The sequence below is a fragment of the Pelophylax lessonae genome (genome assembly GCF_965119305.1).
Source record: "Pelophylax lessonae genome assembly, chromosome: 1".
Taxonomy (NCBI): Eukaryota; Metazoa; Chordata; class Amphibia; order Anura; family Ranidae; genus Pelophylax; species Pelophylax lessonae.
In genome coordinates, this window is record NC_138768.1 from 118,776,211 (window position 1) to 118,792,351 (window position 16,141).

Genomic DNA, 16,141 nt, shown 5'->3' on the forward strand with positions numbered 1-16,141 from the left:
GTCAAAGCCATGTTTTGTGACCGAGCCCACACTGAATGTTCACTGAACAGGATTTTAAGTATCCCACAATGGGGATGAATTCTGGGGCTAGCACCTTGGTGGCCATTTGAAGTGCAGATGTAGGGATAAAAGGGCAGGGCCACAATTTGTTAGTGTAGTTATTCTACAGCAAAATGCAGGAAATATACTGCAGATGTGTTGGAAAGATGCGGACATGCAGGTATGTGTCCTTGATGTCCACAGAAGTTGCAAAGACCCCTAATGAAAGAAGATAAGAGATATGGTGGATTCTATTCAAAATAAGTTGACTCAAATGAAGACATTCAGAACTTTGAAATCCAAGATGGGGTTTAATGCCCCTTTGGGTATATTAATGGTGAAAAGGTTGGAGTAAAACTCCAGTAACAGTTCTGCCACAGAAAGAGGGGCAATGATAGCTCAATCCAGAAGCTCTGGGAAGGTTCAAGGGAAATTTCCTTATCTGTGCAGTAACAAAGGAAGTTTTGAGGTGAGAAACTGAGGAAGGGTGCATCATCCAGCAGCAGCTCTCAGAATTTACCCTGTTTAGCTTGGGCCCGATCCTCTCTCTCATCGCTCATGTAGCATCATCACCAATATAATTTTGTTTTAATTTAAAATTGATCATCGAGAGATTTTATCTGCTTTTCAAAGTAAGTAAAGTGAATTGTTATGATTATAAGCTTGTTATTTGTATTTGTTCTCTGGATACTGTGTAGCTTAGTGGTTCATGATGTAATTTTATAGTGATTAGAGTTTACTGACCCAGTGGTGCAATTTTTCATGCAGCTGATGCATGCATGCAATCTTCTTTACTGAATCTGCAAAATGAAGCTATGCTACAAAATTCCTATTGCCTCATATTGATTATATTTAAAAAGAACATAAAAAAACAAATAAATGAAATAATTTAAGCAGACTTAAAGAAGAACTATAGGCAAAACCTTGTTTTACATTTTGGATAGAGTAAGGGAGGGTTATAATCCCTGTCAGATTTTTTTCACTATATATGTCCCATTGTGGAGATATACCATCACTTCTCATAGCCAAAGAGGAAGTGAGAGGAAATTCCTGCAAACTAAGAACTAGTCCTCACTGGAAGATTCCCCCTCTATTACATTTTTTGGGGACAACCCAAAAATTAGGATTTTTTTTTAACTTTCAACGATAATGGTAAATAGGACAAATAGAGAGGATGACTCTCCTTAACGGGGGGCATAGTCAGCAACAACAGCTGACAAGCGTTCTAAACCCTCTGCACCATAATCAAAACTAAAAAAAAAAAAAAAAAGTTTTGCCTTTAGGTATACACTTCTAAGCTCTATTTTGAAGCTAAACTTTTAATCTCCACTGTTCTAAATCATTTGCATCTATTAAATACTTTGTAGCACGTGTCCTCTGGCAGTTGGCACCCAAAACAGCTACAGTGACAGGTCAAGTGCCATTTATAACAGGATGATGTCCATAGAGAGCAAGCCAGTCAGCAGTTCTGCCCTTTGACAGAGAGTAAGTGTGCTGCTGCAGATTACCAGCAAAAAAGAAAACGGATTCATTTTAAAGTGTAGAAAAAAAACATATTTTACTATTAGCCAGGACAATATAAGATGGTTGCTATGTCTTACAATACTTGCCTTAATAAATAAGCTTGCATATGGTGTTAGGGGGTGGAATAAAAAAAATGTATACAAAAAAAATAAAATACCTTCTTTTGCATCCTTTTCTCTTTGAGCTTCTTTTGCATCATCTTCTTTTTTCCGTTTTGCTGCATTTAGTTCCCGTTTCAGCCGACGGGCTTCTTTTCGTAGTTCTTCACTGAAAGAAAAGACAAAATCATACAGAACCAATAACTCAAAAGGATAGAATGAAAACACAGACTGCTCACTATTAATCCAAAACTGTTCTTGGGGTATACTTACCATGCTTTCATTATCACAGGAGAACTCCAGAGCTTAAGTAAGCTACGAATACAGCAATTTGTAACATACACTGGGCTATTCTCTTTCTCCTGCCTGCTGAACAAAGCAGCAGGAGAATGAAAGCAAGGCAAGTATCTGCTGCTTGGGAGGGCTAAATTGAACTGAACTTATTTGCCCCAAGTGCATTTAAAATGTTTAGCTTTAGGCTTCTTGCACACAGGCAAGTAAAAAACTGAATTTTTGTAAAATCTTACCGTAAAATTCCTTTCTCTGAGTCCTCAGACAGTCGCCGCCCCCTTCCAAGTCCTCACCAATGGGTATTGACCTTTGCTCCGTAGGAGTAGCTAGGCAACAAGAATTGTTAATACAAAAGCTTTTAGCATAGACACACCCCTAGGGGCTGTCCCCTCAGTCAATACCTTCCTGCACCAGCATTCCCAACTCAGTTTGGTAGCATAGCAGTAAGAGTACACAAAAACCCCAAAAGAGGGGCGGGGGGCGGCGACTGTCGGAGGACTCAGAGAAAGGAATTTTACAAAAATTCAGTTTTCTCTTACGTCCTCCGACAGTCGCCGCCCCCTTCCAAGTCCTCACCAATGGGACGTCCCAAAGCAGTGAAGACATGAGGGGTGGGAGACGCAACTGTAGAAAGGCAAAGCAGTACCCACATCAGAGGAAGGAACCTTACCACAGTAAGAGAACCAACTGGGCAACAGGAAAACGTGCTCAACAGGAGCAACAACCCAGGAAAACAAGTTACCCAGGGGTAAAACACCCCAATAACCAAGGGTCCACAAAAACAAGGGACCCTAAGAAACTGAACTTTACGGCCAAAGGAGGCATCAGCCGATGCCTGAACATCCACCTTATAGAACTTTGAGAAGGTGTGAACGGACGACCAAGTCGCCACCTTACACACCTGGGCCACAGAAGCCTGATGACGGTAAGCCCAAGACGTACTCAAAGACCTGGTAGAGTGCGCCTTCACAGGGAAGGGAGGAACCTTCCCCTTCAAGGTATAGGCTTGTTCAATGATCTGTCTGATCCATTTGGTGATGGTCGCAGCCGACGCTGCCATGCCCTTCCGAGGTCCCTCAGGAAGGACAAAGAGGGAATCTGACTTGCGAAAAGATTTAGTGGACGACAGGTAAACCCTGATCGCCCGGACAACATCCAAGGAATGTAAGGCAACCTCCTTCGGATGCTTAGGCTTCGCGCAGAGCGAAGGCAAGACAATGTCTTCATTCAGGTGAAATTCCGAGATCCTTTTCGGAAGAAAAGATGGGTTAGGCCGCAGGACCACCTTATCCTTGTGGACCACCAGGTAGGGAGAGTTGCAGGACAAAGCCGCCAGCTCCGAGCTGCGAGCCGAAGTGATCGCCACCAAAAAGGCAACCTTCTTGGATAACAGAGACAACGAGATCTCCCTGATCTTTTCAAAGGGAGCCTGTTGCAAAACGGACAGAACCAAGTTCAAGTCCCATGGAGGTAAAGGGTCCCTCCTAGGGGGGGCCAAATCTCGCACCCCCTGAACAAAGGTGCTAACCAATGAATTAGACGCCACAGGGCGTTGAAAGAGAACGGCCAGCGCAGAAATCTGACCCTTAATCGTGGCCAACGCCAAACGCTGGTCCACTCCTGTTTGAAGGAAAGCCAACACTCTCGACATCGAGTATGAGCGAGGGAAATACCCCCTGGACTCACACCAGGCAAAATATGCCTTCCAAGTACGGTAGTAAATCTTCCCCGAAGAGGCTTTTCTAGCCTTGATCAAAGTGGGAATGACCTAAGGGGAGAGACCCCTATCCTTCAGGACCTGGATTTCAACAGCCAGGTCGTTAAAGCCAGCAACTGTAAAGCAGGATGGAATATCGGCCCTTGAGACAGGAGGTCTTCTCGAAGTGGCAGACACCACGGAGCGTCGACTGCCAGATTTACGAGGTCTGCGTACCAAGACCGGCGAGGCCAGTCCGGCGCCACCAGAATCACCGTGTGCAGCTCCGAGGCTAACCTGCGAAGAAGCCTGGACAGCAGTTGAATCGGTGGAAAGGCATACATCAGACGATACTGATGCCAGGGCGCCACTAAAGCGTCTGAGGCGTCTGCCCGAGGATCGCGCGTCCTTGCCACGAACCTTTCCACCTTGTTGTTCAGAAGAGACGCGAACAGGTCCACATCTGGGAAACCCCACTTCGCGCACAACATCTGGAAGACTTCTGGGTGAAGGGACCATTCTCCCTGGTCCAGGGTCTGGCGACTCAGATAACCTGCCTGCCAGTTCTCCACCCCCGGAATGTGAACTGCCGTTATCGCCGGGACATGCGTCTCGGCCCAAGACAGAATGTCGGCTACTTCCCGAGCCGTTCGGGCACTCCTGGTGCCCCCTTGGTGGTTGATGTAGGCCACTGCGGTGGCATTGTCCGTCTGAACCCGAACTGGACGGCCCCGAAGCCGGTCCGTCCATCTCAGAAGACAAAGCTTTATCGCTCTCAATTCCAGAATGTTGATCGGAAGGGAGGAATCCTCCGCAATGGCGAATCGAAGGTACCTCTGGTGAAAATGGGGATGTGTAGGTACGCATCCTTCAGATCGATGGAGGCCATGAATTCCCCCGGACTCAGGGCAGCCACCACTGAGCGCAGGGATTCCATGCGAAACTTGCGAACCCGTACAAAGCGGTTCAGAGCCTTTAAGTCCAGAATCGGACGCACCTTGCCCTCCTTTCTGGGCACAGTGAACAGATTGGAGTAAAACCCCTGAAATCTGTCCCGATGAGGCACCGGGACCACCACCCCCTGGGCCCGCAGGTCCCGCACCGCCAGGTGCAAATCCTGCAAGCGCTCCGGAGACAGCTGAAGATTTGAGGGAAAAAATCTGCCCGCCGGCCGAGAGAGAAATTCGATCTTGTAACCAGATCGAACGATTTCCTGAACCCATCTGTCCCGAATGCGGGCCAGCCAAGGTTGTAGGAAACCGCGCAGACGTCCCCCCACCCCAGAAACGGGTGAGGGCGCCCCTTCAGGCGGAAGTGGTATGGGAAGTTGAACCGGACTGGCCGGACTTCTGCTTCCCCGCCCACGGCTTCTTTTGGGAGCCTTGGCCTTTGAAGGGCTTGCCCTTGGACTGCGACCGAAAGGCACGAAAGGACCCCTGAGGTGGCCTAGATGAGGAATTCCGCTTGCCACGGAAAGACTTATGCTTGTGAGACTGGGGCAGGAGAGTACTCTAGCCCCCCGTAACCCCTTTTATCAGGGTATCCAAAGCCTCGACAAAAAGGCGAGACCCCGCGTAGGGAAAATCCGCCAGCGTCTTGCGAGAAGATTGGTCGACCGACCAATTCTTCAGCCAAATCAGACGACGATTCAGTATCGCCACGCTGGACAGGCGCGCAGCCAAGGGAGCTAAATTCAAGTCCGCATCGCACAAGTACATGACACCCTGATGGATCTGGTCCACCATAGCCAACGTGGTAGGTGAAGCGGAATCAGCCACCAAGGTGCGCCTGAGCATCTTGGTCCAATCAGCAACAGCCTGTGCCGCCATAATGGAAGCAAAAATAGGCTTCAGCATAGAACCAGCCACCATATAGGCATGACGGGCAAGAGACTCTATTCTCCTGTCCGTAGGGTCCCGGAAAACCGGGGTATCCTCAGAAGGCACCGCAGTAGCTTTGTTCAAAACGGCTACCGCGTGATCCACCGGAGGCGCCACACACCAACGCTCGTCGGTGGAAGGCGCAAACGGATAAAGCAGTTTAAACTTATTTGGCACAGTAAAGGGCTTCTTTAAATTGCGCCACTGTTCATTAACCGTATGGTGAAATTCAGCAGGGCAGGGAAAAACCTGCGCTGATTTGCGAGTCCTCTGTGTTCCAAAGGAAGACACCCTAGCAGGAGGAGTAGGCTAATCCTCCAGGTGCAAGGTATCCTTTATGGAAGCAATCAGCTCATTCATGAGTGCAAGCTCTTCAGGCGAGCCAGGGGGAGAAACATCAACCCCCTCCACCTCAGCCTCCCCTTCTGACCCCATAAGGTCCAAAGATGAGCGGGACCCCGAGAAGGGTACGCCAGCCACAGCAGCCACATCGCCCTCTGAATCAGAGGAAATGGATAACCTGGCCCTTTTTGCGGATCGTTCAGCCATCAGCATCTGCACCTGAGACACTAAGGAAGCCACTACAGTGGTCAGATCGGCCCCCTTGGGGGGTGCAGCAGCCCCCTGGTCCCCCACCAGGGCAGGGGGAAACTTGCTATCCTGAGAATCCATGCCCCAGTACAGAAAAGTAATAAAGGTACTGGCCCTTTAATACCACGGCGAGCGCAGCCCACCGCACACTGCTGTATGCACTGACCCCGCAGGGATAGACAACACTGAGCAAGGAATGACAGGACAAGAAGGTAAAAACCTGGAGAGAGCACACCAGACTGCTGCCACCGATCGCTGTTCCCAGAGAAAGAGGAAGTGATGCAATGCTGGCTGACTGATATAGCCTATTGAAGGCTCCGGCAAAATGGCCGCTCGGCCAGGGGAGAAGGCTACAATAAAATGGCGCCGCCATGTGCATGGATGAGTACCGCCCGCCAAAATGGCGGCGAATGGCGCCAAAACACGGCGCTGCATAGGGACAGGGCTGATCACAGTATTCAGGCAAATAACACACGTCTGCACACAAAACTGCACCCAGAGCATAATAAACAGCAGAGCAGGATGCCCCCCCCCCCCCCGCAGCCCACAGGCAGTGCAGCCACACAGGGATCTGACAGGGAGCCCGCAGTTACACAGACATGGAGGGTGATACACAGCCACAGACTGACACCCATACAGAAGGTCCCCACACAGAAGGTGCTTACCGTACCAGATGGCGTGGGGAGCCTTCTCCAGCGACAAACCGCTATCAGTGCAGACAGGGAGTGCCGCAGCCAGGACGCTTGTGGACCGCAGTCATGGCATCCAGTGAGGTAGCCATCTCACAGGCAGCATCCCTGCAGCGAACAGGGATGGGTCGTTCAATGTGCCAGGGTAAAACCTAAGCTGAATGCTCGATGGCAGGCTGGGGATTCATCTGGCTCTCAGCCCTGGGATCCAGGGCGGCCAGTCCGAGACCCAGCTCCGCATGATGATTCTTCATCAGAAGATCCCTAAACTAAGGCTGACAAAATAACAGCTAGCAAGGAAAAGAGAAAAATACTTGAAATAAAATCAAATAAAGGGTAGAAGGCTGAGACTGAGCCCCAGCACAGGAAAGCCAGCTACTCCTAAGCTAGGCAAGATCAAACTGAGTTGGGAATGCTGGTGCAGGGAGGTATTGACTGAGGGGACAGCCCCTAGGGGTGTGTCTATGCTAAAAGCTTTTGTATTAACAATTCTTGTTGCCTAGCTACTCCTACAGAGCAAAGGTCAATACCCATTGGTGAGGACTTGGAAGGGGGCGGCGACTGTCGGAGGACGTAAGAGAAAGATAGATTTTCTTTGAATACATTTACAGTAAACCCCCCTCCATCTCAGGGGTTACGTTTCAGACCAACCCGCGATAAGTGAAAATCCGCAAAATAGAAATACCCTATTTAAATACACCCATGGCATGTTTTTATAACTTTTACGGGACTTTTAAAAGCATTTTAAGGTCTTTAAACACACTTTTAAAACATTAGAAACACATTTAAACATATAAAAGATATTGAGAGAGAGAGAGAGAGAGAGAGAGAGAGTGCAAAAGCAATGGAAAACACAAAAATATTTAATTAACAATTAATTAATATAATAATATTAATAGGTCTTACAGAAAAAAAAAATGTGAAATACCGGGACCGGGAAAACTGAACAGCGATATAACGGGGGTTTATTGTATGTGCTATACTTATCTGTACGCATTCGCCATATACGTCATTCATGTCTATGGGCAGCTGAACACAGTACCTGGGCTTCCCAGGTGGGGAAAATACACCCACATTTACATTATAAAGGCTCAAGCACCCGCTCACAAGACAAGACACCTTAAAGTACACCTGTCATTAAAAATGTATGTAGTTTGCCATTAGGTGAAATTTCATTTTGAATTTTTTGATTACCCAGCTGTAAAGTTTATGGGTCACTAGTTTAGAGCACGTAATTCTCACACTTTTTAACATTTATTTAAAACATGTTTGCTCCAGGTCTGTATTACAACCAGGCATTTTAAAGCACCTCCATGTACTCAGAGTTTATTCCAGGCTCTCGGCAGCAAAATTTAACAAGATATTAGAAATATGTATCCTCATTCATGCTGGAGCAATCTCAACCTCAATAAACAACCACCTAAGTTGGCCCAAAGAACAGGAAATTAGGCTTTACTTTGGCTATGTACAATTACAATACAAGTATTTTTGCCCAGAGAAACTGAACCACGGTTAAGAATTCATCAGCTGCTATAGCAATAGCGGATACATTCTAAAGTAAAATTTTACCAGCCTACTCAAAAACAAAAAACTCAACTTTGATGAGTACCTGTCCTTATAGGATATAATAAAAACACATACCTAATTAAAGAATTATCCAGCACTGTCTTACATGCAAAACGTCAACATTATTTCTTTACTAACCTGCTGCCACCTTGAATTCAGAAGCCTGCTGTTACTTCCTAATATTTAGGTAGTGACAGCTATCTCCTTAGTCCAAGACTGCAGTGCAACCCCCCAATGAAATCCAAAGTGGAATAGATGGCAATTTAAAAAAAAATTATTACAAAATATGTGATTATGACAACTTAGGTGGTAAAGACTAAGAATTGGGAAAGTTGAGAAAGAGGGTGAAGGACACTAAACTTTGGTTTAAAAAAATGTATTTTAAGTATGTATTCTTAAAGCGGAACTAAAAGTCCTGCTGCAAGCAGGTAGGCTTTTATTGCAGAAGAGACATGCACTGCTGGGATGACGACCTTCTGCTCATGCACAGGAGTGACGTCATCCAATGCCGGCCAATGAAGAGGCCCGAAGACCGACACTCAGAAGACGATGTTGGCGCAGGACCATTAGTCCCGCTTTAACTCCGAAAAGCACCTTCTAATGCTCTCAGCTTCCTCCTTTTTTTTTTTTTGAATTGCTTAATTTTTTTTTCATACACTTAATAATTCTTAAACACTCACTGGAATATGTATTTTGAATATACTGAGAATAGGTTATATGTGGGTCATTGGATCTGGAAGCATGATGCTTGAAAATTCTTTTATATGAATATGTGTACTTGCCATGTTTACAGTGTCTAAAAGATCACTATGTTCCTGCATTGACGCATGCACATACAGATGGATGTTCGCTTTTTCAATGATAGGTTGAGGAGAATGAAATACATTGATTATTTGAGCATATGCGCCAACGCGGCATGGCGCCAGTGCTATATATAATTATTTTTTGCAATTATCTTTCTCATATTATATGCAATTATTTTCCTTCTTGCTCAATAAAGATCAAATATATAATATATGATAGGATTAAGATTTGCATCTGGCTCGACAAAAATCCACTGTTTATCCACTATTCACATGTGCATCCTTCAGTGTACGACACTGCTATTTTTAACCGTTTCCGACTCCTTTCTTTGGTTGCCTTTGAGACACTTTGAGTTGATTGCTGCGCTGGGGACTTCCGCGCACGCACCGAGAAGTCATTGGAACGTGCCATTTGTCACTGTGGGTGTGTTTACATGCTCGTCCAGGTGCCGTCACGCGCGCCCGTATGCCATTGCGTGTGCGCGGACACGTCTCGGAGCGGCAGCCGTCTTAAATCTACTCAGGTAAGTCAGTATTTAAAATACTAGGGTTACAATCACCTACTAGCATTGCCTCTGAAGCAGCCGGCCTGTGTCCGGTGAAACTGGTCAGGCACCAGCACATCCACCCCCTCCCCTTCATGGTTGGTGATTCTAGTTGAACCATGGACGTTTGGGACCTGTTCATCTCTCTCAGTTCTCTCTATCTTCATTCTGGACAGTTCTGGAGTCTCACAGTTTGGATGAGTATATCCCAGTCTTGCTTCTTCATTATCAAGCCTTGTCATATACATGAAGGATATGCTATGGACTAACATCTTTTACCTGTGTTATGCGAGGGAGGCTTTTCTATGCACCCAGCTCATTGTTAACACTCTATGAGATACATATAACCAAAAACTAATTTCTGTTATTTTGGTCAACTCTGTGCCTCCTCTGGACCACACACGTATTGTTTCCTTCTCAATTTCACGGATGAACCCTTCCATCAATCAGGAATCCTGAGACTCTATACAGCTTTTTTTGGAGACAAGGAATTTGTTTTTCTATCACAATTTCAGGAAAACTAGATTACAGGGCCATTAGGTATTAGTCATTTATGAATTATTAAAAAAAAATAAATAAATAAGGATACAGTTTAGTGTCACTTTAAGTCTACGTGAGCTTCCATTGTAACATATGACTTATTTATAAACAAAAGTACCTTTTGCACCTAGGTCCTATGGCTTTTGGTTACATGGACCTAAGCATGAAAGTAAAGATTTTCTGTCTTGTAGGGATCTAGAAATGATAATTGTCCTTAAGTAGAATCCTAAAATATCACTTTTGTCTTGGATTCCTCCTGTGCATCTGCAGTGTGAGCTCTAAGGCACTGCTGTCTCTGACTGTGGCTGTCATGTAACTTGATTAAGCAAAATCCTACCTTTACCAAGATGGCTCCACACAGAAACAAAGCACAATAAAGGCATGATAAGTCAGTAATGGGGGAAGAACTGCTGCAGGGAGTCTATAGGCAATACTGGAGACTAGTCCTTTGTCTTCTGCTTTTAAATTACAGTTCTTCTTTAAGACTGCAGTTCCTTAAAGAAGAATTCCAGCCATGGTATATTTTTACATAGTTAGAGGCAAACATGTCTTTGTTGTTTTACAAGAGAGAAAAAACAAAGTAAAACATTAGCGAAAATGCATTCAAGTAACAACGTTTTGAAAAAGAGAACGGGACCTAGTTCGGCATTGATAAAAATATAGCGTTTATCAAGGAGAAAGTAGGCGTCCCAATTATAGGTATAATAACATGGTGCATAATCAACGCACCTAAATGCATACAAATCAATTTGAAGCACGAGCACTTTATTCACAATTTATTTATTTTTTTCATTTAATTGTCAGCACAATTGTTTATCGGCACAGGCACTTTATCACCACAAAGGACTTTATCAACATAAGGACAATTTATATTATCTATATTCACAGATTTTATTTCACATTCATTATGTACTGTTGATGAATATTTATTGGTGATTGTGGATATACACTGAACACTTTATAATATTTATTTGGCACCTAGAGCAGCGCTGATACTTATATTATCGAATGCCCCATCATTGGTTTTATTGACGGGAATAGTGCCCTATTGTTGATCCATGTGGGGAACAGCACACCATCCTTGGTGTCAGTGGGAGAAATAGTGCCCTATCATTAGTGCCAGTTGTGGATGGATTAGTGCCCAAAGGGCCAAATAGAGGCAAGCAAAGGGTCACATCTAGCCCCAGTAGACCACTAGTATATACACCATACCTGGCTGGTGCCCCTGGAAGCTGAAGTAGACATCGCTACCCCAGTGATCTCCACTTGCTTCTGAGTCCCGTGCTGAGCGACTGGCCTGATGTATTGTGAACACAGAAGGTTGGCTGCTCAGCCCTGGCAAAATTCATAGAATGCTTTGCATTTTCTGAATAAATGCAAAGCATTCTATGATTGGATAGGTGGGGCATTTGCCCTGGTGCTACCATTATTGCACGTGTGTAGATGCGCCTGCGGGCTCTGCCTGACCCTCGGGTCCTGATAGAGCCCGTCAGTGCATCTGGAAAGGGAAAGTTTCTAGCCTAATTATTAGCGGTCTTTGCACGCCCGCAGATACTTGGTACCCCGGGATCTGAGCCCTGCTGTACATCTGCGCATGTGCCGGGGGTGGTGACAAAGTTATGCCTATGCAAGAAAAGCACAAATAGGCAAGAAAAGCAAAAATATTTTTTAAAAAGTGTCAATTGCAAAGAGAGGGAGGGGGAAGGAGGCAGGAGAGGACAACTGCACAATTAGGGTGAAGGTCCACTTTAATCCTGTATTTCAGAAAACACACAAGCTGAAATATTCACAGCATCAGTATGACAAAAAGCTTTGATATTGCCATTGTTTTTATTTCTCACTATGCACATGCTACTTTTGCTCTTTGAGTATAAATAATGAAAAACCAAACATTTATAAGGATATCTACTAGGTGAGTTTCCAAGAAAGGCTCAAAAATCCTATGCAATTTCTAAGAACTGTTAAAATAAGAAAAGCTTTGGAACCAAAATATCTAAATATTGTAATTTGCTACTGTTATTACCATTTCAGAGAAGCTAAACAGAAGAAACAAAGGCTTGTTTAATGATTGCTGTAAAAGTAAAATGAAAACATCCAGCAGCTGTCACAGGGCACAAAGCATACACTGAAAACAGTGGTTTCATTTAATGAATAGGAAACTCCCAGCACCTCTTGATATATTCCAGTTCTGTGTAGACAAAGTCAAGAGGCATAATCTTTTTCATAAAGAAGAATCCAAAATCTGTACTTTCCAATTAAACCAAGCAAATCAGTGAGAAAGAACCTTTTAATCCTTGATGTGAGTTATTACTTCTTCAAACATTTTTATGACATGCCAGGCGTCTTGCTAGTTGATGTATCGTGCACATACATACTTATTATGGGGAACATTTATAAAACAAGCAGGAAGGGAAAAAAATTTTTTTTGTGGATTGTGCATATTATTTAAATTTTATCTTTTTCCAAAATGTTTTATTTATTTTTTATTGAACGGGAAAAGCTGCCCATACACCAGAAAAATTTCTTTCGTAGGGAAATTCTGTAATAAAAAAAAAATTCATCAGAGCATTTGATCTTGCCATCACAGAGTCAGCTAATTGTGTTTGAAAGCCTTTAAAATTTCATCCGGATCTACTACTGGAAATTCAGATGCACTAGGTTCCATTTATGTCTAAAATATGCGCATTACAATAAGTACAATTTTTCCTGAATAATAAACACATTTACAGTTAGAAATTTGTCCAAGAAAAATTTACCATCCTGCTCCTTCAAATTTTATCTTCCTTACAGACATCAAGGATCATCAGCTTGACCGCAATAACCTATAGAAAATGGAACTAAATGACAGTTCCAAAAATGGAAATTTTCTAATTAAATTCTACTAGTGTATGGTCAGCTTTAAAAACGCTGTTAGGTTTTACTTCTATCTGGCTGCCGCTTCTTCTAGTTTGATGTACGGCCACTCTGTTGGAAATTCCAACCATATCAGTTGCATCCTTTTGTTTAGGCACTGCGTGTGCTTGGGAGTTCTCAGTGAATGCGCAGTTGAGAGCGGGCCTGGTGACGTCACAGGCTAGCTCAATTGAGCCAGTTGAACGCACCAGCTTCGAGAGGTTTAAAGGCAGCGGCTTGAAGTTCAAAACTTGGTAGAGGTGAGTGGGGTACACGTCTGCCGGGACGTAGCGATTGTTAGGTGTCGTTTGATCACTCTATAGGCTGCCCTATCACCACTTGTTTAACCCTTAACTGTATTTTGTTAATATACTTTACTTTTGAGGAGGCTTGCTCAATATATTTAGTTTATGTATTATTGAGCACCAGCCAAGCCTCCTGGCTTCTTTTTCACTACTAGATTATATAACGGCAGTTTAACCCCTTTTTGTAGTGATGTTTCTATTGTCTTTATTGAGGTGCTGCCACTGATCCTATCCCCCCGGCCATCACAACCACTGGTGCCACTGATACCATCCCATCCCCCCCACTACAACTATCAACGCTGCTTCAAAAATAGAAACAGTCGGGAACATAGCAAAATATTTGCACTCGTTATTCACTTTTAATGTACAGAGAGGAAGAGGTGGGACTCTACTAGAAAGAGGTGGGGCCTAATGAGGAAGGGGTGGGGTTTAAAGATGAAGGGGTGGGACAAATTTAGATGGGGGTGCCCAATTTTGGTCTTGCCTAGGGCAGCACAAAACCAAAACACACCCCTGCCTAGAGGTCCAGTGCTGAAGGGACAACTAAACAGCCCAGGAGGTCCAGCTGAAGACTCTTTCCTAGCTGGTGTCTATTGAGAGCACCTTCCATACCACAGGGAAGAAGGATCTTCCTGAATTCTACAAAGGACTGGTGATCCACCATGCCAAGGGAAAACCTGGTTTTCTTGGGACAAGCACATGAAGGAGTCTTTGTTCCACACTGCTAGGACTTTGAGCTGCAATGGCCTGGAATAAAATTGAGCATATGTAAAGTAGGTACCATTAAGCCTAGAACATGCAAAAGGGAAATTTAAAATACATTCTTCTTCTCAGTTTATACAAATGAAAAGGAGGGGTAGAAAAAACAAGACAGCAATGTTAATAACGTTCTATTTAATGTATCCTTGTGGCTGACAGAAACCTGTGTTTCCTAATAATCTAGAAAAACTTAATGCAAATAAATCACCAGGACCAGATGGCTTACACATGAGAGTTCCTAAAGAACTTAGCCAGACTATTGCTCCTAATTTTAAAGACAGCTTACTGACTGGAATGGTACCAACAGATTGGTAAAAAGCAAATGTGGCACCACTATACAAAAAATAAATATACTTGGAAACTAGAGACCAGTCAGCCTAACATCAATAGTACAACCTCAATGCCAAAAAATTGGGATGCTGCGTAAAATCTATATGAAAACAGAATGCAATGATTTGCAAATCTCATAAACCCATATTTTATTCACAATAGAAAATGTTTAAAGTGAGAAAATGTATCATTTTAAGAAAACAATAGGGTAATTTTGCAAACAAAGTAGGCAGCAAAGTAAGTGGTAATAACAAGAAAAAGCTGGAAGAACATTTTGCAACTAATTGGGTTAATTGCCAACAGGTCAGTAACACGATTGGTTATAAAAAGAACATCTTAGAGAGTCAAAGTATCTCAGAAGTAAAGATGGGCAGAGGTTCACCAATATTTAAAAAGCTGTGTCAAACTATTTCAGAATAATATTCCTCAGGTCATCATCTGCAGTACATAATATAAAAAAATTCAGAGAATCTAGAGAAATCTCTGAATGCAAGAGACAATGCCAAAATGCAATATTGGACGCCTGTGATATTTAGGCCCTCAGCGAAGGACATCACTGCATGGGTTTAGGAATACTTTCAAAAATCACTATCTGTGAATACAGTTTGCTGTGCCATCCAATAATACACGATAAAGCTCTATCATGCAAAGAAGTAATATCTGAACATAATCCAGAAACACCACCATTTTCACTGGGTCAAAACTCATTTAAAATGGTCTACTGCAAATATATGAATCAAAATTTTACATTTGATACTTTTTTTTTACATTTGATACATACTTTTTGGCAGCCATGGGTGCTACGTCCTCTGGACTAAAGAGGAGAGGGACCTTCTGGCTTGTTATCAGTGCTCAGTTCATAAACATGCATCTCTGATGGCATGGGGTGCATAAGGGTCCTTTCACACGGCCGCTCCGTGTGAAAGGTCCGCTGCGGGACTTTTTTTTTTTTTTCCACGGAGCGGATGACATTTCTGTCACCCGCTCCGTGTGCCCGCATATCATCCCATCCGTTTGCAGATGATATGCGGACATAATGTAAGTATATGGCACTGCGGATGTCAGCGGATGACACCGCTGACATCCGATTTTCCTTCCTTTCCGTTTTTTACACGGAAGAAAAAATGGGGTTCTGTTCCATTCGTAAAAACGGAACAGAACTGAAAGGAGGAAAATCGGGTGTCAGCGGATGGTATTCCGCTGACACCCGCAGTGCCATTCACTTACATTATGTCCGCAAATCATCCGCAAAGGGATGGGATGATTTGCGGACACACGGAGCGGCCGTGTGAAAGGACCCTTAGTGACTATGGAATGTGCAGCTTGCACACCTGGAAAGGCCCCATCAAACCCTCCCACTGCTGCCAAAGTAAGGCTTGTCGGTAGCAGCAAAAGTGTTATAGAGACCTTATTACCAACTCAAAAAAACTGCAGGTAAAATGTTTTATTGGCCTGCAAAGTGCCATTGAACTTGCATGTCATACTGTCTGTGCTAACTTCCTTCCTTCATCCCTTAACTTCCATAGAGACACTTTTATATCCAAATGTCAATGTTTTTATTTAATTTTAAGCAATAAAGTGTTAAAAACACTT

General features: G+C 43.8%; 1 protein-coding gene across 1 annotated transcript in view; it reads right to left on the reverse strand.

Annotated features, from left to right (window-relative positions):
* CWC27 (CWC27 spliceosome associated cyclophilin) overlaps nucleotides 1-16,141 on the reverse strand; it is a 371,659-nt gene that overhangs the window by 136,487 nt on the left and 219,031 nt on the right. The window contains exon 11 of the mRNA XM_082248209.1: nucleotides 1,721-1,830. Within this exon, the coding sequence (XP_082104335.1) occupies nucleotides 1,721-1,830 (110 nt within the window). The remainder of the gene's footprint in view (nucleotides 1-1,720; nucleotides 1,831-16,141) is intronic.